The 26,554-nt window shown below is 37.8% G+C and overlaps 1 protein-coding gene across 1 annotated transcript; it reads left to right on the top strand.

Moving 5' to 3' along the window:
* The first annotated feature begins 126 nt into the window (after positions 1 to 126).
* klhdc3 (kelch domain containing 3) lies at positions 127 to 25,220 on the top strand. Its single transcript, XM_087802769.1, has 11 exons — positions 127 to 195; positions 2,012 to 2,258; positions 3,633 to 3,809; positions 4,624 to 4,739; positions 4,817 to 4,888; positions 6,358 to 6,571; positions 6,793 to 6,879; positions 8,123 to 8,231; positions 20,231 to 20,304; positions 20,708 to 20,786; positions 23,018 to 25,220. Exons 2-11 carry the CDS (start codon positions 2,105 to 2,107, stop codon positions 23,082 to 23,084), a joined length of 1,149 nt encoding a protein of 382 aa, XP_087658895.1. The 5' UTR covers positions 127 to 195; positions 2,012 to 2,104; the 3' UTR covers positions 23,085 to 25,220.
* The last annotated feature ends 1,334 nt before the right edge of the window (positions 25,221 to 26,554 follow it).

Raw genomic sequence — 26,554 nt, 5'->3', positions numbered from 1 at the left:
AATTTTATACAACCCAATTAAAAAATATATCCAATCCAATAACCCCAAAAAACATGATCAGATTACTTTTGAAAAACTGACCCAATTTGGACGTTCATTCGCGGGTTAGAGTTCCACCTCCTGCCGCTTACGTCACCAGGGTGCGTCGGTACTATACAAAAACATCAGCCTAAACAGCACCACCTCTGCTCGAAGGTACCGAAAAAAAATTACAATTTAATATTGTCATTACTCTTGTATACTGCACTTTATGTTTAAATACCGTATGTTAGCAATAATTCATTTTTTATATATTTTTTACCGTGTCAAGCTAGCGGCTAACTCAAGAATAGGTGGCACGTTCAGATTAGCTTTATCGCAGCTAGCAACACTTTCCTAGCGTGAAGTCAACATTATATTCGCTTTCTTATGATATATATTCTTTCTTGGGCTGCGTTTCTATTTATTTCTCCTAAATAATGCAATATTTAGTGGTTAAAAAATGACTGTCAAGAGCAGCAATGTGTGCTGAAGCTAAGGTTAGTTAGCCTCACTGCCAGACGCTTCACATGCTTCAGTAATCGTGTTTTAATATTTGTTTAAGATATTATTGGCCTAGTAGTATTTTAAGACGCTGATCTTCCTCGTTACTTCTATATCGCAAAGTGATCTCACGGCTTTATCTTGGGAGCAGTAAAAATGAGATACACATGCTTTGCTAATGTCTCCTGACCATCACAAGATTGTGGGAAAACAAACCGGTTAGCATTTGTATTGGAATGAAACCCAATAATATGTTCGTTACCACTGTTTTTACTAAATACCGAAGCTAGTATAAATAACAATAATAATCTGTTGAAAGCTAGATTTGAGTGGGAATGACAGGAACTATTTAAAAATCTTAAATAGCAATGACTTTTCCTCTGGAGGGCAGTGAAGTATTACTGTGTTAGAATATGTTGGTCACATTAATGTTTCCCAAAGTACATTATAAATGATGTATAAACGATGCATATCTTTAACTTATATTTAAAACAAATCCTAAAAAGATCTGCAGAATCGAAGGTATCATGCAGTGCAGTGCTTCTAAATTCTTATTATTTTTTATATAAGAGAGTACCAATATTTAGTAAATGATATATTGTTCTTATTTACTCTTAACTAAAAGCTAAGTCCTCAAGTTAAATTCCTGTTTCCCCCCAGACAAGTTGTTTGAGTTCAACATTTTTTCTAAAGTGTAGTGCAAATACCTTTTTAGGAATGAGGTGAAACTTTACACGAGACCAAAAAGAGTTTCGTGTCCTCCACAAATCATCAGGCTATTGTGAACGTCAACATTGGCTTAGATCTGGCTCGTGTCGTTCCTGGGGGATGTCTGTACTTGGAAATAGAAATGAGCATGATCAGTGGTCTCCCAGGGGTTCATATTTAAAGCCCCACAAAGGTTAGAGGTCGAAGAAAAGTAACTCGAGAACATGAAATGAATGGGTTCGTCGAGGTATTATTCAAGTAAGTAAGTAAGTGATTTGTATTTATAAAGTGCTTTTACAGACCAGGGTCACGAAGCGCTTAAGCAATCAAAACAATACTCAATAAAATTTATACTTTAAAGGTCAAGATAATACCGAGACAAACACAGGAGTTCCAGAAAATCAAGATATTCAAAACCGTTTTTATATTAATCGCCCCCTTAGTTTTTTCAGGCAATATATTCATTTATTTTTAACACAAGTACAACAAAATACATGCTTGTTGAAGGTATTTCTCATGCGTTTATATTCTATATCTGAAGTAACCTGCCATAGCAGTATGGTCACAGAATGAAATAGAAATAGTGTTGGTTGTAAGTCTCATCACTTCCTAAAATACGCTCCCAGCTTGGATAACGCAGAAGCCTGTGATCTCGTCAGCCACATATATCAGCAGCACTTAGTCCAGGAGGGACACACAGTACCCCCGTTGTGTTTTCTACTGTGGCCCCTCCCAGCCCTCAGAGCCAAGTGCATTCTGTGTCTGCTATTTGTCGTCGCAGGGCTCTAAGGTCGACGTTGGCTGGATGGGGTCCATGCAGGCGGCAAAGTGATGGTGTAAAGGCCTCAAGGTGGCGAAGGTGCTTGCGCGTGGGATGTTGCGCTGGTCGGTGCACCTGGAAGGAGGGCCACGGAGAGTCAACCATGCTGCTGTGGCAGTGGGACACAAAGTCTACTCGTTTGGAGGCTACTGCTCCGGAGAGGACTACGAGACACTGCGTCAGATTGACGTGCATGTCTTCAACACAGGTAGCTGCTTTGGAATTTGGCATTTACTAGATTTGTATTATGAATACCTGGTAAACTCTGGATGGTTTTCGGGTGAAGCTCTCGTGAAACAAGTCTTTAATAAGGCAATCTCAATAAAGCAACACGCATTTTTTACTGGTTTTATTTTTTATTTTTTGAAGCATCAGCCTGTTTTTAATCACCATTAACGGTTAACATTCAATTTAGGTTTAATTCAACTTCCATTCTGCGTATTTCATTTACAAGTAGACGGGCCCAAGTGTCGTCTTTTATTCATTCGTTTTAATTTTTAATGCATTTAACAATAGTGCGGATGATGTAAGTATCTCCTCACTCGAATATTCTAAAAGAAAGGCTTAACATTGATGTTAAACCACGATAAAATATTTTATCGATACGTTTTTTTGGTCACAAACACACAAGATTAGAAGACACTACTTCTTTCTAATCGATAAATGTAGCGCAATAATACATAACCACTGATTGTAAAACATTTCAAATAGCAAAAATGAATAACAAACTTATCTGTTAAAAGTGCGATTTGAGTGGGAATCGTTCCCGTGCATCGTTTTAAGGCGACGATTTGCTTTCCTCCGTAGAGTGCTGTGAATTATGACTTTTTAAAGACGCGCATACAACTTTAATAGAAGCTGTTGATCACATTAATGTTTCCCGAAAAACATAAAAACTGCTTATAAACAACGCATATCTTTAAGAAGGATCATATTTAAAACAAATGCAGAAAATATGTGCTGAATACAAGGTATCTTGCAGTGCCACAATTCTTATCAGATCACCCCAAACTTTTTATTTTTGAAAAAACAGGACGAACACAAGAGAATAAGATAGTCAGGCAGTTGATATCTTCGTTATTAAACTTGTCTGTAACAGGTTCCCAAGGATTGAGGAGATGCATGTTAATTCAAGCAAAAAGTAAAAAAAAACTACTTTCACTGCTACTGTTCAACCACTGTTACACCTTGTGGTTTCTTCAAACCTCTTAATTCTTGCTTTTCAGTTGCTCTCTTTTTACTTGACGGAAGCAGATGTTTTTTTTGATCAGTACTCCTCTCATGTCTCCGTTTTTTTCATCTCGCATTTGTATATTCAGAAGGTCACACACCTGTGAAAATGGTTTAACAGCTTCATGAAGTAGCATAACCTACGACTCGGGAATGGAATTAGGAGCTGCTAATTGGCACATGTGTGTTTTAACTGTTGGAGTTCCCTGAAACAAAATATATTTTCCTACATGTACACCTAATTTATAAAATTGTTGGCAATAAATTAGCTTATTAATACCCTTGTAATATTTAGCTTTATTGCAATATTACCGAGTTTTCAAATACATTCCTCTTTCATGTTTTCCTACAGTGTCCCTGCGCTGGATGAAACTTCCTCCTGTGAGGACAGTTGGACATGATCATGCCCGTGAAGTGCCATATATGCGCTATGGCCACACAGCTGTCCTGCTGGACGACACAATCTACCTCTGGGGAGGGCGCAACGACACAGAGGGTGCCTGTAATGTGCTTTATGCATTCGATGTCAGTAAGTAACCGGTTGAATTTTACTTTTCAATTAGAGGGAACGACATATCGCTGAAAAAAGGTGTATGAAACTGCTGATTTAAATGCTTTCCATTCTTGTAGATGTAGGGCTCCGTAATTTGCTGACGCCGTTCCAAGGAGATTAAAAAATATTTGTGAGTTATAAAGGAACAAAGGCTTGTGCAAAGCAGTTTTTTCTGTTGCACCGTCATCATGGCGAGAAAGTCAAACTTTGTGCTTCATCCACAGAAGACCTGCCTTTTTGGTCAAAATTACAGCTCTAACAAGAGCAAATCTAAAATAATAAAGAAAAGGACATTACACATAGTACAAATCCATCGTTGCATATTAATGTTATCTTCATCTTAGTTCCACTAAAATCTGTTTTCTTACAGAAAAAAAAACAATAAAAAATAATTTCCTGTGCAAAACAACACTTGCCAACAAGTGACAAATCAATCTGTTCATAGCTTTGCCACGTTTCATTTTTTCTACTGAAAAATCCACATTATCAGGTCTTGCCGGGGTAATGAAACTTGGCACCAAAAGCCGAAGCATGTCACGATACTCGGAACGACTTATTATCTCAGCCAGTGCCACAAAAGAATCACATTTTTTCACCTAGGCCTTATCAAAATTGTAGGCGGTTCTTTCACTGAGCTGGCGATGACTAATTTCCTCTGTGATATACTGTCGTATATATATACGGTCGTTTGTCATTCACTAAATTTTAGAATCTGACTATGTGTTTCTTACTGATCTTGATGGGCTTGTTTGTCAAGTTTTTTTCAACACCGACTGTCCTTGTTTCCTAGATGCCCATAAATGGTACACACCCAAAATCTCTGGGATACTTCCAGGGGCGAGGGATGGCCACTCCGCCTGCATCTTGGGGAAAGCCATGTATATATTTGGAGGATACGAGCAGCTGGTGAGTGCTTGTCACTCGCCGTCCTCCGTGACTTTCTCTGATAATCCCTTCATCACTTTGCCTTTTCACTTTGGCAGGCTGACTGCTTCTCGAACGACATCCACAAGCTGGACACCACCACCATGGTCTGGTCACTAATAAACGCCAGAGTGAGTTGTTGTTCTCTTGATTATTCTTAAGTCTTCATTTACTGTGAAAAACCACAGCAGACCTTGAAAGAACAGTGCTTTGTTTTTTCCTTTCTTAGTTTGTGGTTCAATCGAACAACAATGGCTGGATTGACTGTAAATCTCTAGTATGTAATGCAGCTTCCTGGTAGTAAGCCAAGTACAAAAAGGCTCTGAAGGGATTATATAGCCTTCCATTTTGTGTAACATGCAGTCAAGCTGCGGCTCTCATATTAGTCAGAAGCGTTGGTAAAAGAATGGTGTTTGAGGGAGAGAGCTATAATTAAGGTGATTAATTCAAGCAGCTCTTAGAATTATGGCTGAAAATGCCTGAAACTCAGCTTTTGACATTTTTCCGATAATTGCTTGTTTCATTTGCTTTAAGAATTTTGCTTACAAGCTCAAAGCACATGCCTTCCTGAATGTTGATTCGGATAAATTCTTCTCACAAAACCGGTTAACAAGTTTTAGAAAAGCAATCTTGGAAAAAATGTAGAAATGGACAGAAAGAAATGTGTTTGTGTGTAATCTTGTAAACATGTCTGTGTCTTTAATATATTTTTTTCACCCCCCTTCTTACACATGGTCATACAACAAACGAATAAGACTTCTAATAATGTATTTGTAAATATTGTTGTTGTTTTTTTTTTACCACAAAATCAATATTTAGTATATGCTGGTAATTCATTACCAGCTTATACTAGTTTTTAACAATTAAAAATACAATCAACAAAAATTCAAAGAATCAAAGGGGAAACTGGCGACTGTATCTGGCTTCATTAAGGTGAAGTCAACCACTAAAATAAAGATTAAAAGATTTCCTGAGAACAAAAAACGAATGAAAAGAACCTCACCTTTTTTTTCATTTTTTACGGATGATTGCAGTGGTTTAATTCCTTCTTTTAAGATATGTTGGTTAGAAGCACCGTGCTACGTTACACTTGAGAACAAATCTGGTTTCCCAATGCTTCACACATACCTCAAACACAGGAATATGTTTTACCATTTTAATACTTATTACTATTATAATTATAGTTACAATCTTAATGGTAATCTGAATGTTTTCTTGCTGTGTATATTTATGTTTTTTAGTTAGCTAGATCATCTTTCCTTTTTTGTGCTGTGCCTTTTTCAAACTATGATCTTTGTACCATTTCATTATGCAAAATAGATAAATAAATATTATATATACAAAAATATTTAACTTCGATGTTTATTAAGGGTAAATCTCTGCCACAAAAAAAATCTAAATACGGTCTATAAATGAGAAAAGAAAAGCTGTTAACAGCTCAGTCCTCTGGGTGGCAGTGTTGTAACGCTTCCTTGTAGTTGGCACTTTTGCATACTTAATATATTCCAAAGAAGTTTGCTGCTTAGTAAACTAAAACTAGGTCATAGGATGTAGTGGGAAGTTTCATGAAAATAGTCTTCTTATTAATCGTCCTTATCAGGGAGCTCCGGCACGCTGGCGGGACTTCCATTCGGCGACGATCATCGGGACGAAGATGTTTGTTTTCGGAGGACGCGCCGACCGCTTTGGACCCTTCCACTCAAACAACGAAATCTACTGCAACAAGATCAAAGTGTTCGACACGGAAACCAATACCTGGCTCAGCACGCCGATCACACAGCCCATGCCCGATGGACGACGAAGTCATTCAGCCTGTAAGATAATAACACACAAGCACACCAAATGAATGTCATTACTAATCTACTTTATTAAGAATAATTCAAATTGTTACTCATTAAAATGTCCTCATAGTTTAGGGGGTTTTTGTGTTATTGCATGAAACTATTTATCTAATCTTTACTCTATTTAAAATTCTTCATAATTGTTTGTCGTCATTCTATTCTTAATCATTCTCTTTTCTTGTTTTTGTATGCAGTTACCTACAATGGTGAGCTTTACATATTTGGTGGATACAACGCCCGCCTGGACCGCCACTTCAATGATCTCTGGAAATTTAGCCCAGGTGATTTACACTGAATTGTTTTTCAGATAGATTGTTGCAGCCTAAACCTTTTTGTTTCTGCTTTTACCAGCATTAAATGTTCCTTTACCTGCAGCTGCAGCTAGCACAGATCGACCCACTTTTCTTCTACTTTTACTCGTCAACAGTTCTTTTTTTTCTATGTCATTGCGTCATTCATATACACATAATAATGTCTTGTTCACTATGCCCAGTGTGAAATGCAGGTTCAGTTACTTTATTTTTCAGACAGACGCTGCTATCTAGAGCAAAATAATGCAACCCTCAGGGAGAGTCTACACATATTTTACCTATTTTAAGTCTGGAACTAGAACTGTTTTTGGAATGTCTTTCATGGGGAAACTGTTTTTATTCACCTCAGACGCTTGAAGTGGGGTAGTAGCTTGAGTCACAAATGTATCTTCCCTGAATACAACACAACACGGCCTGAAGGCTTTTAAAGGAAAAGCTGCTCCTGGTTTTTTGTCCTCAACATTGCATCACCAACAATGATCTGGACGTATTTCTTCCACAAATAAATGAAGTCCAATTACAGTTACCCTCCCAGCAGTTTTCATTCATGCTCAGTTGTTGCGCTTTTGCTCAGCTGGTCATCAATCTTTAACCTCGGCTTCAAATCCAGTTTGTCACAATACTAGAAAACGATATTTCTCCATTAAGTTTATGTAAATGGCCCAAATCATGGCACAAGACTGTCCCAGGTAGAGCAGAATTTGCATACTAAGATTGATTATGACATTTAGACAGCCATTATTAAATGCAAATGTATGATTTGGAAAGAAGGAAGAACAAGGCTGTTTTTTTTTCTTCCACTAGATGGCACTGCACCAGCTCAATTTCTTTGACAGAACAGCCTGTTGCTATAGAGATGAAATGATGCAGTTGCCTCTGATGGTGTGAGGCGGCATTGTTTATCTTTCAATGAATCTGCAGACAGCCCATCATCTTAATTTCTAAGGCACCTCTGCCGAGACCAAATGATTTTCTTGTTTTGAAATGTAAATGTTCTTCTTCAAAGAAGCTCACTGCTGTTTCTATCGCCCCCTTCCTCCGTGTTTGAGGCAAATGCCATGAACAAACTCGCTCTGATGACAACTCCAAGCCGACTCAGTGAAACGAAGTTTACAGCGTTTTGTTGATTCTTGTTTAACTCTTTGCTTTGCTTTTGCTCGATTGTCCTTTTTCTCATTTTGTGGTGCTCTTTCCAAAATGCTGTTTCTTTCAGAAGCCTTTGCCTGGAAGAAAGTTGAACCCAAGGGTAAAGGCCCGTGCTCTCGCAGGCGGCAGTGCTGCTGTATTGTCGGTGATCGAATCATCCTCTTCGGAGGAACAAGGTAAGACAAACTGAATTACATGATTTATTTGTGAGAACGTTGCACATCATTGTTTTGATTCATTGTCTGATCCACCAGTTATTAAAATATTTTAATTTAAATGTGTCATGGTAAATATCCTCAGGGGCTGCCATTAAGCAAATATTATAGCAACAATAACACACTTAATCTTAAGTAAATGCTTAACTTATTTTGCAGATAAAAAACATTTCTCAGCCTCAATGAAAATGAATATGAATAATTATGAGATCTATAATTTGCTTCCATCTTAATGCTTCCATGGGGTTTGGATTATATAAATATGCTGTCTTCTTATTGTCACCTTATTAAAGTTTTATCAGCTGAGGAAGACGCTGATCTGACGCTTTCTTTTCTCTTATTATAAGTGCTAAATCCATCATCATCTTCTAATAATGGTTAGAAAAAGTGGCTGACAAGTAATAAGTAAATTTGCACAATTGGTATACAGATATTCTAAAAAACTTTATTAGATTTTTTTTTTTTTTTCAAGATTTTTTTGGCTCCTTTCTAGTCTCAACGATGGAGAACTATTGTGCGGTCAATATTCCGCAATTAAACACATCTCTCAAAAAGGTGTGAAGCAGAAGCTTAACCAAGAGTCACAAACACAATTTTTTTTAGAATTTAACAATTAAAGAAAAAGACATGTTTTTCTGCAGAAAGGCCTAAAGTCACGTGTTGCTCCTGAACACATCTATTAATTATCGTCCCATTGGTTTCTGATAAGACCAGGCATAAGACTTCTCACACTGCAGGGGTTGCCAGGGGAGCGGTGATTGGCTCGTGATACTCCAGTAGCCAGCTTCGTAATTGGGCACCAATCAGTTTACAAATGATCCAGTTTTCCAGCACCCGAGCTACTGTTATCATAAAATGATATGTTATCAGCCAAACCCCAACTGGGGTTACCTGATAATGGAGATTGGATACTCACGGGTAAGAGTCCCCTCAGCCCTACTTTGTCTACAGATCTTTAAGTTCTGAAGACTTTCTGATTAGTCGAGGCTCAACTCGACGCACAGATATTTGATGACTAAATGTGCCATCTGCTCCTTCCTTTATTGCGCTTTAACAATCACAAACGATACACAGTTAAAAAAATATACTTAAAAGATCAAGACGCATAAGACAGACACGGGAGTCCCAGAAAGTCAGGGAAAAGCCTGCACATATAAAAGTATCTTCAGATGTTTCTTGAAGGAGTCAGTAGATCCATCAAACTCGGAGAGGGAGGAAGATCGTTCCAAAGCTAAGGAGCAACAGTCTGGAAAGATTTCTCTACTCTGGTCCGGAAGCATGTTCTGGAACCATCAGTAGATTCTGATCCACAGACCCGAGCTGGGGTGTAAGTCTGGATCAGTTCACGTGGAGCCTGCCCAAGAATAGCTCTGAAAGTAAGAACCAGAATTTTGATTGATCCTGAAAGAAACTGGCGAGTTAAAGAGTTTTAAGGATCAGAGAAATGTGAGTTCTTCTACTAGAGCGTATATCATGCAGTTTTGTTTTACTAATATATTCAGTGACGTCCAGCATCTATAGTTGACCCTCAAAAGAATTTTCTTCGTTAACCTGGATGATGTTCTTCCAGGGATGTTTAGATTCTTGCTCAGAATAATCCAGGATGGACTTTCAGGAGTCATGACTTCCTGTTCCTAGAAGACAGCTGGAGTTGGGAACTGGAGTGTCATTGGAATCACTGGAATGATGGAGAGTGTTTTTAAAGCAGCGGAGGAAATAGCAAACAGAATATTTTACCCGGTTGGGAATGTAGCTGCGTTATTCAGAAAAGAAGCTTGAAGGTCGAAGCCATTTGCACAGTTTGCTATTCAGAGTTTTCAAACGGGCACATAATGTGTTTTTTTGTTGTAATTCATAGTTTAAAAAAAAAAGACTTTAGACTCTGAGCGAGTCGGCCACACAAAGTCTACCGACAATTGTATGTTTGTTGTTTAATGAGAGTAAAGCTAAGCTCCTTACGTACACAGGAACTTCCCAAAGCACGTGCGTGCACACACTTAAGCACGCAAACATTGCACTAAGTGGAGTCTTATCCTACTTATTTGTTTGCATTGCCTTCTGAGTGGATGTTTTTTAATCACTTCTGAGTAGTTGAACACTGCTGCCATAATGTGGACTAACGCCTCTGTAATGCTTTGAATAATTTATTTTCAAATGAAGGTTTGCTCCGGGTGTTTGTTTTTACGTGACCCTGGTCTTAAGAGGGTAGAAAGTGATGGGTATCTGTCACAATACAATTGACAAGTGTTTGCACAGAGCCCCATGAATTATTTGCTGGACACCACTTGTGTTTATTTAACGGCTCTTCACTTTGGACGGCCTGTGGAGGAAATTGTTTTGAAATTTATGGTTCAAGTCTTGTTTTCTTTGGTTGATTGTCCTTTCAAGTTGATCTAAAACAGGACCCCATTGTTGGCTTTTATTTCCAGTGGAGGAGTTTGAGCAACTTTACTTTAGTGACGCAAACACCGCTATTCTGTTGTACTGTGGAATACGCAATGTTCTGGATCTTTGTGTGCATGTGTCTGCTCTCCTACACACTTTTATCTCGAAGATTCTGCTTGTAAATAAAAGAAAGACGCAGTCATGCTGGCCATTAGAGGCGATCTACTGAGTGCCACTTACGTCAGTGTAAACAGGACTGCTGTGTTGCAGATAGGCGTGAAATTCTGCCCCATCTCTGATTTATGACCTGAGGGAGCATTCTTTCTCACGGAGTGCAACTTGATATCAGGACCTCTGCTACACTCATTTACTGAGACCTGCTGGCTGCCACAGGAAGGACAACCCACGCATGACTAACTCCACCTGCACTGACCTTCACTTATTAGGCAAGACTATGAGAGTCACTTAGAAAGATGGACATCATCAAACACTAGACTCCCGTTCCTTTCTTAACATTTAGTTTATCTTTTCGCTATCCTAAAGATTGATTTATTTATTGTCTGGATTGTAGTTAGAGCTGGTATTAAAGAATCATTACAAGATTGAACAGATTGTTTCTGGCTCCCCCCAGTGTCTGGGCATTCTAACTACAATTTTGTAGGACTAATGTTTTTTTTTTTTAATTTTTTAAAATAAAACTTGAAACAAGCTACTTTTAGGATGGTATCCAATTTTATTCTCCATTTATCTTGAAAGATTTACCAGATTTCAGTCGTATGAAAAATAAAATTGCTGATAAGTCGTTAATTTACTGCCCAGGAAAAACTATGTAGTGAAAATCATCAATAAAATAAGGAATTATCAAAATTAAACCATTACATATTATATTTCATTTGTGTCATTGGTGTATATATGTTATATGTGTACAGTTAATTTGTTATAATTCACTTTCATCTTATTTTTTGTTATAGAATTTTAGAGGTTGTGTCTTTACCACTGAGGTTTACAGTTTAACTCCAAACCTCAATAGAAATATATAACAAAAATGTAGTTGCCTGCCTCTTTTGGGGACTTTTGATTGCGAATCATAGTAGTTGTTCTATTGGTTTGATTGTATGGCATGAGCCTCCTTGTGCCGTTCTTGTTTTGATGAACTAATAGAAAACTGTGATCTACATCAGGAAAAGTTCCACACATTTTCCTTAACAGATGTGTTGAGAAGCCTGGTTGTTGAGGAGAAACTTGCAGTAGAAAGTCCTATGTTTGAAGAGACAATTGAATGTGTTTTTCTTTTTAAATCAGGGAAACCATTGTCCAGGATCAAGAGAGAAGGATCATAAAGTTAAAAAATAATTATTATAATAATATATAATTATTATTATAATTATAAATATATTAAGGTTTCTTGAGATACATTAGTGACGAAATGCATACAAGGATTTCAAGTATTTTCAAGTGTTACTTGCAGATACATTGAGATGTGGAAATATAAAAAATATGAAGGATCAGCATGCTGAAAGGGGATATTTTGAATTCACGCTCAACCAGTTACTGGCCCAAAAGACTCAGTGTGGTGTATCACAGGACTCATCAAATTAAATATTCTTGCTCATCCCAACGTTACCTCGTCCTCCATTCATTTGTCAACTTCCATATTTTCCTGACTCACTTGAAATTGCACTTAAGAAGAAACTCCTCGTAGTGCATGATTAGTCAGTTTTAAAAATGAAAAAACCTGAGATAATGACATTTTAGGGCAGTGTGGGCTTCTGACTTTGCATAGAAAAGTCCGAAAAGATAAATGAGGATAAATGAATCTGCTAGAAATGTATTAAGACAAACAAAATTGCTTCAAATTATTTATAATTTATGTCTTTTCACTTATATGCATCATGAATACTAGCAAATGTTTTTAGAGGAAGTTTAAGCATCATGTGTTAGCCCTAAAGCTGATTATTTGATTGGCTAATTCTCTCCCTTGTTCATTCAGTGAGGCCACATAGTGTGTAGCCAAAACAACCGGAGCCACAATCTCTCGAGAAATCCACCCGAATCTCTCCCTGATATTTAATACTTGTGGATTTTTTTTTGCTGGTTTATTGGAATAGACTTAGCAAGAAGTATTGTTAGCCTTTTTTTTTTAGATAATCACAAAGGTCAAAAGAATGGTGCCTGGTTATCATTCTTATTTTATAACTTATCAATGACTGCTGTTTAGTAAGTCCAGCTGGATAGGGGGCGCAGCTTATCACCATTCAACCTCAGAGACTAAACACATTCTTGGAATGAATCTATATAAACAAGGTAAAAATGCATCAACCTTGTTCCTAAACTTTTGAATTGTAGAGTTTTTACTAGCCATCAACACATATAATTTGGTTGTGTTGCTGTTGCGCTTCCATGTCAAAGGTTAGGCTCCAGAAGTTTCCTTTATAAATTGTTCCTGTGCATGTGTGTTTGGTGGAGCCGTGATGAAACCTGTCAAACACAGTAGATGACCCCTGAAGGACGCGGGGCATCTTGCGCGTGCGGTAAAAGACCTTTGTGCAGCCCGACAATACAGTGATTTACTCTTCAAAGACAAGCTCATGATAGTATTTCATCTGCATCTTAACCCTCCTTAACCCGCTTGCACTTGTATACATGACGGTGTCAGGGGGGCCGAGTGTTACACAGCAGCGCAAATAAACAGCGGGCATAGGTGACACTTTATAATGTTGCCGTCTGACTGGATTGACATGTTTAAAATCGGCCAACTTTTTACCGACTACCGTCATCACAGCTTCATTGTAAACGGGGTCATTGAAGCTTCATGCATGGGTGCTTTGGTCTAAAATTGGTTTATATCCTGGCAGCATTTTAATGATGAATAACAGGAAACAAGGTTGGCTGTTATATTACTTCCTGCTTTTTCAAGGACAATCTTAAAGCAACAGTCTCCAGGGAGTAAAAATTATAATGGAAAAAGGCGTCCATCGTTTATTTTTGTGTGAAGAAAGCCTGTTTCTGAGATGCTTATTTCATACAGGTTTCTAGAAAACATTTCTTTCACATTTATGTCCTAAGCCTGAAAGTCCTACAGACGAATGTCCTGAAAAGCTATTGTTACGGATGTACTATTCTTGAGAATAATGAAAGATGTTGTTGGAAAGGGTGAAGAAAAATAATAACGTTCTCACAATAAATCAGCAGCAAGGGCACTCAGGACGATGGATGACGAGCGAAGCCCTAACTCAACTGCCATGTCCTTGGGTTTTGCACTCACTTCATTTTTGGTTGAGAGTGTTTTCAGATTCTTTTTGAACTGGATGAACAGCCAAACAAAAGCCATACTTATAAAACGGTCCATGTCAATTACAGCATTTTCAACCTTTTTAGTTTTCAGTTTCATGTTAATTACTTAATGACACACATTCACACCAGGGGGCAAAATCCTTAGGCCATCCAAGTCGGGGGCCAAACCAAATGTATATTGACCAAACTGTAGCAGGAAATCCAAATTGAAGTCTGAAGAGATTTTGGAGACTCGCAATATCTTATTTATCTCTGTATTTGTTCTCCTTCATCAAACATTCTCATTAAATTCCTTTTCCTCAACATGAATGAATGAATAAATGACACGTTAACAATAACAAATTACAATTTAACTTGTCAATAACAACCTTTGTATGTTTGAAAAGGAGTTGGAAGAAGCCTTAGATTCTTAATTCTAACCCCTTCTCCATGTAGTACTAGTACTATAGGTGTCAAGAATGGCAAAAGAGTACTTCCCTGTACCTTGTAAATGCCATCTGTTTGTAGCGCTGTTTGAATTTTCTTATGGTTGGACATTGTCTGTTCCACATTTTCACTCTGCATATTGAAATGCAAAAAGCTTGTTATGTGCGTGCATACAGATGTTTTAGATTAAGTTCCCCCTTCAGATTATATCCCCCTTCTCTAGGAAAAGTTTTTGATGATTGTGGCATCAGTTTTATTGGAAGCTGTATAATTGTCTTAATTCATAATATATGTTTTACACATGTGCTATGAGAAGATAAGCGGTCTTCAGTGAAATATCTAATCAAATTTCATCCAAGAAGGCTGGATTAGCAGCTGGTATCCCTCCCTTAATCTGAAGCCAGGCGTCTTTTCTCCAGGAGCCAAACGTAGCTGCTGTCTCACCCTCGGCATGGGGTTCCCGGTCTGGGCCACTGTAGGCTTTAAGCCGCCGTCCAGCCACCACACGGGAGGGGGGAGTGATATCTTCGTAAGTCTAGGTGAGACGGTGGAGATTAGGGCCGGAGAAATTCACGGGAATCAATCAGTCGTTGATAACCAGAGCTGTAGATTGAGATAATGTCTAGTTCTGCTTCAGACACCCAGCAAACGGGGACCTTTACTTTCTTTTAAAATATTTGGTTTATAATTTAAATGCCCTTTTAAACGTATCATTGTTTTTTCATGATTTTTTTCATTTTGTTTCATGAACAGTTATTTCTTTGCCAATCAATATAAAAGCAACAACATATTTTTATCTTCACAGGTGTTTAATGGTAACTGTAATTGAATTTAAATTAAAATAAAAATCCACATTTATTTGTTAAACGCTTCAGGCCCATGTTGCAAGTATTTCATATGTCATTGAGAATGAATGGGTCTGTGGGCCTGGGGGACCAAATGTGGCCCAACATTCTTACATACGTTGCCAGGATATTTATAAACTTCACCTTAAAAAAATATTTAGATAAAGGGCTGCATTTTTCTTCTGATTCTGTGCCTGGCCAATTCCATTTCTACAGGACTTCCTATGATCTCTGAGTGCACATCTGGCTGTACAGATAAGGTGCTCTGCAGGAAGTTGTAGTCCATGATGAGTTCCTGAGTGAGCAAGATGAGTTTACTGCCAAGGACCTAAAGGATGCCGAGAAGGAAAAGGATGTGGATTATACCTCTCAATTGATGAGGGTATAGTCAATGACGCTATAAAGACCGTAGCAATAGGCTGGATCGCAATCATGTTCTCACCAACAATACAACATTTTCTAGCCATTTTCTAGTTGTACTTTAGAAACTATTTATCTTTACTGAATCGCTATAGTTTGTTCACACTTGATCCACTCTATCGTAATCACCCATTGATATTTTTTCTTTTCTTTTTTTTTCCATGTCAGTGAGTTTCTTGATGAAACGATGTCCTTGCAGCAAACAGAACCAGCAGCTATATGAATTCACTGCAAAATACTAAAATATAAGCATGGTTAAAGTTTTCATTTTTTAATTAACCTAGTAGACCTATCATTGTTAACCATTTTTAAGTTTAAATGTATCTTTTCTAAGAAATAATTTCTTTCTGGCTAATTTGTGAGAGTGGTAAGGTGACCGTTTCGTTCTATCATACGATTTATCTTTATCATCTGAAGAGAGGAATGCTCTCAAAAACAAGAATTAAAAAGCCCCCCAAAATATTCCTTCTCGTTTATTTGACACAGCCTCAAGCATTTTCTTACCAGTTTACCAGTTTTCAGTTTATCTGATCCAGAAATCTTAGACTTTATCTTCAAGCAAAATAAAATATCGAACGCTATTCCGCGATGATGAAGTCAATGACATAATCATCTTTAGCTTGAATTCTCAGGCCTCAGGTCCCCCAAAATTGCTCAACTTTCCTGGTCCAATGAACATGAGCACATTTCAACGGCGTGTGCACAGCATTAACAGATGTTTGAAAAGCTGTCGAACTGTGTTTATTGATTGTTTCTCCAGATGCTTCACTCAGCTGGGCAGATGGAAAATGGTTTTTAATTGCACAGATGAAATGCCCGACTGCAGATGTGATGCTGCCGACGGTGACTGATGCAGAATATGTTAAGTGATTTAAGTACAGAGCGCCTTTTTTTTCCGATGCCTCTTGCTTGGTCCAGCACAGTAGTTCCGCTCGGTCTTCTACCGTGTTGTAAACATCGGTGTAGCAGGCAGTGCAAGGGCAGGAGATGCAGGGCAATTAGGTGATTAGACACCCTCAATGAGTGTTGTTTGAAATAGCAAGCCCTGTTGTTTTAAGTGGGGGAGCAGCATCACTCAGACCTCATCAAACGGAGAACCTCAGGGGGAGGAGCACTTTCACACATTGTGATACTTTCCCGATCGAGTAACAACGCAAGCCGTCAAACACCAGGACACCACATAAAGTCGAACGTTACGACTTTCCCCCTTCAAAAACTCCTGCACCACTCGAACACCTTCGTCTTCCACCCCCTCGTTCCTCTCCCCCTGCCTGTACGGTCCGGCTCTCCTTTTTTTTGTTGACCAATAAAACAAAAGCAGGCTTGAAATCCGTGCCGGTTTTCACACCCGGTACCCATGAGAACGTGTGCGATTCGTCCGAAGGGATTCAGGGCCTCGTTTTCTCCTCTTCGTTGCCTTCAGGCATCTTCTTATCTCTACCTTTTCGCACGGCAGCGTCCCAGGTACACAATCTCTTCATCTCTGCTCGGCAACTTCAAAAATTTGGTTTTTCCTTTTGCTCTCCACCTACAGTATCTGGCTGAGTCGAGATGCACTGCTGCTCCGAGTAAACACTCATCGATGGCTGCGTTTGTATGAAAAAATAAACAAGAAAACAAGCCGCTAAAAAGCCGGGTGCTCAAAAACCAGCTTTGTTAGGAACATCAGGGCTCGTTGGAAAATCGTTCTCTCTCGGAGTAAAAACATGACAACTCCACGTGGGAGGAAGGATCGTGAGACCTGTTCGTACACCTTTTGAGAAATGTTGTCTTGCACTTAATGCCAGGATGAGAGCGAGTGTAGCTAGAGTGGAAACTTATCAGAGAATAATCTCATGGTTATATAAACGACAAAAGTGGCTGTTAATGCTAGGGAGAAGTTTTTAAAACCATTTTAATTTCACATATGTAGCCATTTTTATGCAGATGTTAGACTTTCTTAGGCTGTTTTTATTATTATTATTAACATTATACCCAACTATTTTTTATATTGTTGACAATTAAAACAACATATTTATACTATACTTTTTTTTTACATATTAAATATTATTTATTTATTATTTATATATTAAATAAACCTTGGGAAAATTATTTTAATTATAATTTTTTTACACTTAAGTTCATGGGTTAAGTATTTAAAATTGCTTCTCAAGCATTGGATTTTAAGATGTGTATTGTATTGCATCTTTAGTACAGAACATTTGCCCAATTTGTAAAACCTCTGGATTTTCATAGAAAAAGTTTTTCAATGAAGAAAAGTAAGTAGAGAATCATTAGGGATTAGAATATAGAATAGTCCATTGTTGCTACTTTAACATGTACAATGAACATAAAAAGTCTCAGTTAGCGCATCATTATACAAAAGTACACTACAGTAGTAAATACATTAATAAATACAGTCGAAGATATTCTATACCATTTTCATATTTGGGTTTCCTACAGTTTGATGTTAAATCTTTTTTAATTGTGTTGGTCATTATAAGTAAGTAAGTAAGTCATTTTTATTTATATAGCGCTTTTCCAGACCAGGGTCACAAAGCGCTTAAACAATCAAAACAATACTCAATAAAGTATACTGTATACTTTAAAGATCAAGATAAAACTGATAACACAACAGGAGTTCCAGAAAATCAAGGAAAATCCTGAACAAATAAAAACGTCTTAAGATGTTTCTTGAATGCTTTAACTTCAAATATAAACCACGATAAAATAAAAACTGTAAAAAAAACAACTATTGTATTAACATGAAAAATAAAGCTCAAAAATATGGTTTAGTAAAGGATCCTTGACTTTTCATTTTAAAGGATTCTATTTTAGATGCTGTGTTGAAATGATGGTGCCTCTGATGGGAAGCTGGTGACGGTGGTTGACTTGGGTGGTTCTGGTTTTTCCCTGATGATCAACTGTGCTGTAAGCCGTCGGGAGTGGGGGGGGGGTGGTTGTAATGACTTCCCCAGCTGGCCCCCCGGGACGACGGTGCTCGTGCTCTGCACCGCTCCTGGCCGCTTCAAGTCACAACCCTGTTTGTTTAGGCAAGATTAGCAACGTAAAACCCTTACAACATCCTGAACACGCAGCGAAAGAGAACAACGATGCCGGGGATGGCAGGAAGAGGAATGGAGATTGATGAGTGAAATGTTAGCGAAAGTAAATGGAAGACAAACTCACTTTAGTTCACACAAAATCACATGAAATTTAAAGGACTATATGGAATTGTTACTGTTTTATCTTATACCAAGTCACCGTTTTTGCCTCCAAACAAATCTTGCTACTACACTAGGTCATTTTGAATTCAAAATAAAATTGAAAATCAAAATATCATGAATATGCAAATGTATTCCTCTTTATTATGGTAGATTTAAATTGTTGTATCATGAAATATGCATTATGTTTAAGATCGTTATAGTCTACATACTGTATATGCATATATGTTTTCTTTTTTCCTTATACACATACTGTAAAATGTTTACTTTATTTTCAAATATGTTTATTTTTATTGTTTAATTGCAACCTAAACAAGTTATTAATGTAATTCTTCTCCATTTAACATTCAATTCCAGTCATTTTCACTCCAAAGTACTATAAATACAATATATTATATATATTTTCAAACTTAAATGTTTTTGTGGCCCATCTGATAGTGTCTAACGTCTTACATCAGGTCGTTAAGAAATAGAGATAATCACATCAAATGTTATGTATTTACTCTAAGGATGATTAGAACAATTTGCACACTATTATTTGTATACACAATTATTTTTATTTTTGCCCTACACTGTACAGTAGCTTGTACTGCTGTTTAATTCTGTTAAAGTTGTTGTATTATGTATGTATTTGGCCTTCATGTTTAATATTTTATTGTATTTTGTATTGGAATTCATTGTGGGCAACACAGTATGAATTTCATATCACAGGGAACTAGTTATTTCTGTGCACATGAAAATAAACACCTTTAATTAAATATTTTATAGTTAAGATTGTTTAATGGCACACATTTGTGGTAAAACCACACAAAAATATATATTAATCTAATTTTGATCATAGTCTAGCAGAAAAAAAATCAGCTAAAAGTCCTGCTAGCCTATGGCCTAGTCTATACAAGAATGTACCTCTGGTGACCAGTTGAGATCCTTTTTTAAAGGCATCAGGTGTATCAGTGTGTGTGTGTGTGTGCGGATGCAGGAAACAGATGTGCGGTGATATGAGCTGCAGCAGCAGGAAGACTATCTCTACTCAGCAGCCTCGGAGCCACTTCCTGTCCAAAGTTTTAAATCACGCCTGCTCTTGATAAGATTTTTTTTTTACCATCACAGCGCTTTTTTTTCCGCATTAAATAATCTCCCACTTTATTAAACTTTCATATAAAAATAGAGGCGGGTTGGAAAGGGAGTATTTTTTAATGTAATTTTTAGCTTTAAGTGTGTGAAGAGGGTCATGAATTACAGCTGTAAAAAAAAAAGAAGTCATCCTTGGAAAGCTGAGTGGGTCGTGCTCATGAAGTCGGGAAGAGGTTCCTGACCTGCTTATAGTTGTATATTTCTGTGTATTTTGCGATGATAACACTGACCTCTGGGACACTTATCTTTGCAGCCCCTGTCCGGAGCAAGGAATGGGGGATGAGTTTAACCTCATGGATCATTCAGACCTGTACATCTTAGATTTCTGTGAGTATTTAATGTTTTTTTTTCTATTCAATGTTTACCCTATACTGTAGCTCCAGGTTTTGTGTCTCTACAAGAACATTATTTGGGCTTCTGGATCCTGGAGCGATAAATAGAGCGTTAAGACTAGGGGTGGTTGTGTAGGTGGACTTTGACAAGAGACACCTGTAGCAAAAGAAGTGTCTATCAAGTGTCTCTAAGTCAAGATGTGATAGTTGGATTTCATTATTCTCTGTCTCTGATAGTTTTTTGGATCATCAAGTAATAAGGGTTTTAAGACAAAGCAAACAAAATCCCATCAAGCAACGTCTCTGTGTAGCTGAGTTTCCAAATAACAAACAAATGCTCCCAATTCCATTGGGGTTAATGTGATTTGTTTCTGACTTTTTTCTTCTCTGTTTTCCAGGCCCCAATTTAAAGACTTTATGCAAAATAGCTGTAATTCAATACAGTCTGGAGCAGTCGGGACTCCCTCATGATATCAGGTCAGTCTTGCAACCGCATTCATTTAGAGGCTTTTTTCCCCCCAAAAAATCAATGTCTTCATTTAGCTTCGCTGCTGCTCTTGTCTTACTGAATAAAGTTGGAAGCAATGCAAAAAAAAACTATGCAACTTATTACATAAAGATTAAAGCTATCACAAAACAAATGCAAATGTATTCTTAAAAGGATTGTTGAATGAGTACTGTTTTTTATTTTAATTTAAAAAACCCAAAACATTATACAGCACAGACCAAGGGTTTGCATAAATCCTTTTATTCAATGTCATTATTTTTTCTTCATGACTATTTAAATTGTAGATTATCACTCGATAAACAAATTTGAAATTTGTGAAACCTGTCTTATAGTGTATTTATTCAAAGTAGCCACCTTTTTTTTGAATTAGTAGTCATTGATTTACATATATATATATATATATATATTTCTGTGTAAAAAATATATATATTTTCCTTCTTAACTATTTAAGGTGTTGAATATCATGTGCACAGAAGGAACTAGTCCCCTGTGCTATGAAGGACTATACTGGTATTTACCTGACATGGTAATTACTTCACATGTGTGTCTTGTCTGGGTCACTTAGTGGAATCATCAGTTGTGTTGTGCAGAAGTCAGGTTGAAACACAGACTTGGTGAACGACTGTTAGAATTTATATTATGACAAGAACCCCTCAACTGAATGAAGGAAAAGACAGTGACCATTACTTTAAGAAACGAAGGGTCAGCAGAATCGAGAAATTTCAAAATCTTTGAATGGGCCTGTTAGGTGTGTCCAGACTTTTGGCCTGTACTGTACATTATTAGAGCTGGTTATTGAACTTTGGTCATTTTATGTCCACAGTAGTACTGGAACATGTTTTGTCTTTCGAACTTTTTGGAACTTTTTAGTAGCCACACAGGATCAAAACTTCATAATGGGTTGATTTTCCTGAAGGAAAACTGAGTGACAAAAGGCAGTGAATATGAGATTAATTTGTTTGAAAATGTTCTTTTGAAGTGGAAATAATGAGTTGATTATTTCTTCTGAAAGAAGAAAAGCTTGGAGTGGAAATCGACCAAATCTGAAAAATGAATCTTAAGATTTGTACCATTTATGTCGTTTGTATTTCTGTAAAGTTTCTTTAGAATCTCTTTTATAAATAAATACCATGTTATTTTGCAACTGGTATCGAATTGAAGGTATCAGTACCAGTACCTACATCAATATCCAGCTCTAACCATTATCCACCATTATCCTATGTTAAAAATGTATGCATCACCTTAAAGCAGAGAACTCGAGCTTCTGAAACTGTAACTTTTCATATATTTTTTTTAGTTAGAAGACGAGCTTGATAATGTTATTCACGTATATTTACTGACAGGAAAAACTGCATAATAAAGTCTATTAATCACCCTTTTTCTATATTAATGTATTTAATTGTTTTCTTGTTACAAAATCCATTTGTCTTTCTTGTAAAATATCTGCCAACAATGGAAAAATATTGAAATAACTAAGACTCCGAGAGACTAAGAGACTCAATCTAAAAATAGTATCACACCACCTGTCTATTACTGGAGCCATAAAAGTGTTAAATCAAATATTATGAGATGAGATGGTAAGTTCTGCACCAACTCTGCCCCCGTCGTGAAGCCCCACACGATCGTGCAGTTGTGTTTCTAACCCTTGAAGGGTCCTTCAGAAGGGTCACAGGCGTGCGGTTCACTCCCTCTACCCTCGTGCTGGCATCCTCGGTGCCAATCTCTCCTCGTAAAAACACTCGACGCACAAACGAACAAAGCAATCGAGAGGGAGTGAGTGTGAAACCAGAGCCAGTGATAACAATCTGGAGCTCAACCTCTGACCTGTCATCAGGTCAGCACTAGACCCCGTTGTCAGACCCTGCTCCCCGGATCTCGTGTTACATCGACGGCTTCCCTCGTCCTCTGGAAGCGGCCGCGGCCCGTCACCAGAACAAGACGGAGGGTAATCAGCCCAGAATAAATACAGCCATAGATTGATGATGCAGTCGCAGGTTCCCGAACCGATGCTCTGAATCATAAAAGATCTGAAGGTAACCCACATTCTTTTGGCCTCCAGAGAAGAGTAGGGTAGAGAAGGCGTTAAGGGGATCCAGTTTTACCATAAGTAGTATACATACTTATAAAAGACCATAGCATCTGAATTAAATAAATTAAGTTAAGTGCTCTTTTATAACATCTTTGGTTTCTTTTGTTACAGGTGGGAACTGGCTGCCATGACAACCAACAGCAACATCAGTCGGCCAATCTTCTCCTCCCACGGCTGAAGTCGCTGAAATGAAAGCCGAACAACAACAGTACTTCGCTCACCAGCCAGTGGGCTCTGAGAATTACTCTTTTTTTTCTCCGTGGGGGGTTGGATTAATCAAACAATAAACGTTCATTCCAGACCAGAACCTCCGGCTTAAACCACACTTCAATACTTGAGGACTTGAGGACTTTCCTCGTTTTTAGTCTCTTATAACCCAATCAGCCTTTGATAATCATGGACTTGCTAAGCACAAAGACTTGAGCCAAAGGTGTCGAGAGATTTTGAAACGGAGAAGTCACTCGGTGAAGAGAAACAACCCTCACAGTTCGCATCCAACACCCTCGTAACCATTTATGCACAGAATCGAGACGATTAACCTCGTTTTCTTTTTGTGCCGGCGACCAACTTCTACCGCGTGCTTAAAAGGTCTGGATTCGAACACGTTTCCCTCACGAGCAGCAGCCCTGCTGCGAGGAAAGCAACAATCTCTGAAGCCGCCACTCGGCCTGTTGCGTCGCAGGATAAATGAAGAAACGAGCGACGATTTTTGACAATAATGTATTATCTATATAACCGTGGTGTACAAGGTGCCTCTACTTTAATTTATCGCATTAAAATAATGGAGACGTTTGACTGTTTAGAACTGATAGAAGTGTTAATCTGTCTTTGGTGATCTAATCATAACTAAGCTGGAAATAATCAAGTACTATAGCCTATGACTGCAGGTCGGCCTTAACGTGAATAATTGAGTTGAGGATTAATGATCTGATGGTACCTACTTAAATTGTGAAAATTGGATCCAACAATTCATTTAATTCATTAATAATTTAATACACCTGATCAATGGCTAATATTAAACCTCTTTTTGCAATTTCTTTCCTTTCTTTTTTTAGCTGATCCACACTGTACTCATAAACTACACTCACAGTTAATGGTAGTTAAATCAACCTTTTTATATATTTAATTGACGCTGAAGGTATCGGTTATCAACGGGTAGCGTTAGCTGTGTCATCACCTGATCAATGTTCGTGAGCTCCTCCCTCAATGACGCAGCTTTTGACCACCGTTCATTAAATTCATTGGATCGACAACAATCCCGTTTCCCACCTCGTATCTTGAGTCGTCTAGTTCTGATTGGATCACCTCGTGTTTCTTTAATAAACAGGTCAGATCGCTTGGGGGGGGGGGGTGGGGGTTCAATCTTGACCGCCTTTGTATTGTAATCAATTCCATCTACCTCCCTCAATATTGATGAGAAAAGTTGTTATTAACGTCCAGAAGAAAAGAAAGAAAAAGTCCTTCGAAAGTGAATCATCGCTAGTTTGTTTTCGAGTGCCAAACATGTCACCAGTTCTCCTCACGATCATCTATAATCCTGACTGAGACAATCTAGTGAGTAAAACGGCAAAAGGGCTGCGCAGGATATTTAAACAACATTTTTAGAACAAAATCCGAGACGGATTCATTGAATTAGACTCGCGGGTCAACATTGTGTGATGCCATTCATTGGTGTTTTACTTGCATACAACTGTGATTAAAAATGAACAAACACTCGACGCTAAGCTGTTAGAAGTATGCTACTCATCGGCTGGTGTTCCTAATGGATGAGTTTCTTTGTGTTGCCTCAAGAGTTAATGAAGCGTTTGTACTACGCGGAGCGACTGTTTCAAGTATCTCGGGACGTTCACCTTAAGTTATACAGTATATCTGCTGACCAGCGGTGCAACAACTAATGTCAGGATCTAATCAAAGTCATTATTGTTTTTAAATATGACTTCTGTCCTAGTTTGTGGTGTGCTTTTTATTCTTCTTTGGGTTTTTAAAAAAAACAAAAAAACAATTCATCCCTCCCTCGGTGAAGGTTATGGTGATGGTATCATGTCTTTTGATTTAAAATCTTTTCAGCTATTTAATCAAGGAATCTTCGTCTGCGGTCAAGGGAAGAAAAGGGCAACTTGACATGAGCCGTGAATCATTTTGTTTACTCGTAGGAAGAATCTTCTTTGGTGGCTATTAAAGAACAAACTGATTCAGATCAATTTGTTTAACCTTTTTTTTTTTTCTTCCTCTCCCTTCCCTTTCACTTTCTGGTCAGGACTTTTCTGTGCAATATACTTTATATAACGATGACAATAAAATACCTGAGACAATGTTTTCCATGTTCGCAACTGTTTATTGGGTCTTTGGTTCAAATCCATCCATTAGGGTTTGGAGTAAAAAAGGACAGGACTTTCCTCTCACCAGAAATTGCCACTTCTTATGGTGAAATACTTGGGGTACCCCTGGGACCTCCACCTAATTGCACATGCTTGGAAAACCTTTACTTTTTTTTTGTTAATTTGAGTTAGTAGTTCTACTTTGTTACCCAACTGACCCTATCTTAGACACTTTTTTGACAGCCAGTCTCCTTGTCAAAATAATCCACTTCTATCTTATCTTCGTACTTATTACCTCAAAGGTAGAGTTCCTGGAAAGTTTTGGTAAACGATTGTACCGTTTGGATCTAGCCCACCCTTTAAAGTGGTGCAGCCAAGCTGAGCTACATTATGGTCTGTCACGGGACAGAACATACATTTAGTCCTCTTAGAAATGTGTTTTATTGTAGGTTGCTCTGCAAACTAGTGGCTCGTTTGGATGTCTTTACAGAACAGGAATGGACTCGGCTCAATGATGCACATCTGTAGACGAAGCTAATGGTCTGTGAGGAGAGCAGATGAGCTACTGTGGCTTTGGTTGCTGATAACACTGGTCCTGGCGTCAGAACAGTGAAGTCCTTAGGTCAGCGTTGGAAGATTGTTGGCGACCCATTTGACCAGACGGTCCTCGCACTGCAGAATGGAACTTGATAAACTAAATTATCCTAATTTAAACTTCACAAATGTTCTACTCACCCTCATGTCGACTAAGGGTTATTTTCATTAGTAATCTGTTCCTTTTTAAAGATTTAGGCAAAAATGTTTGTCCATTTTAATGTAGTGACTGGAGCTCAGTTGTCATCATCTTTGTCCAAAATGACACTTAAAAACATACGAATACTTCCAGGGTGATATTTTAAGCTTGTTTTGAGTGGACGCTGCTACGCCAACATCCTAAACAGACAGGAAGTACTACAGGTAAATATTGGTAGTGCTCACAATACAAAGATGGACGTTACAGATGAGCACCATAGACGTGATTTTCTTTTTTTTGTCTTCTTTTCAGACGAAGATGAAGACAAAAACAACTGAGCTCCAGTCTCAACATTAAATGGACTAGAAAACTCTAGAAAATCTAGAAAATGAGTGAAATTTGATTTTGGGCGAACTATCAGTTAAAGCGTTTGTCTGAAGAAATGCAAAAGTTTGGCCTTTTAAAGTACGTTTATAGGGTGTAGAGTTGGACCAAAAACAGTTTTCTTCAACTGAGAAAAATCTCTAAATTTAGGAAAATGGTGTTACAACGTCATTTGGAGCTTATAGTCCATGCGTTTGTTTCTTCTCGTTTGGA

This window comes from Callionymus lyra, chromosome 11, assembly GCF_982586985.1.
Source record: "Callionymus lyra chromosome 11, fCalLyr1.hap1.1, whole genome shotgun sequence".
Taxonomy (NCBI): Eukaryota; Metazoa; Chordata; class Actinopteri; order Syngnathiformes; family Callionymidae; genus Callionymus; species Callionymus lyra.
Note: the sequence above shows the minus strand (reverse complement) of the source record. Positions and strands in the feature narration are given on the sequence as shown.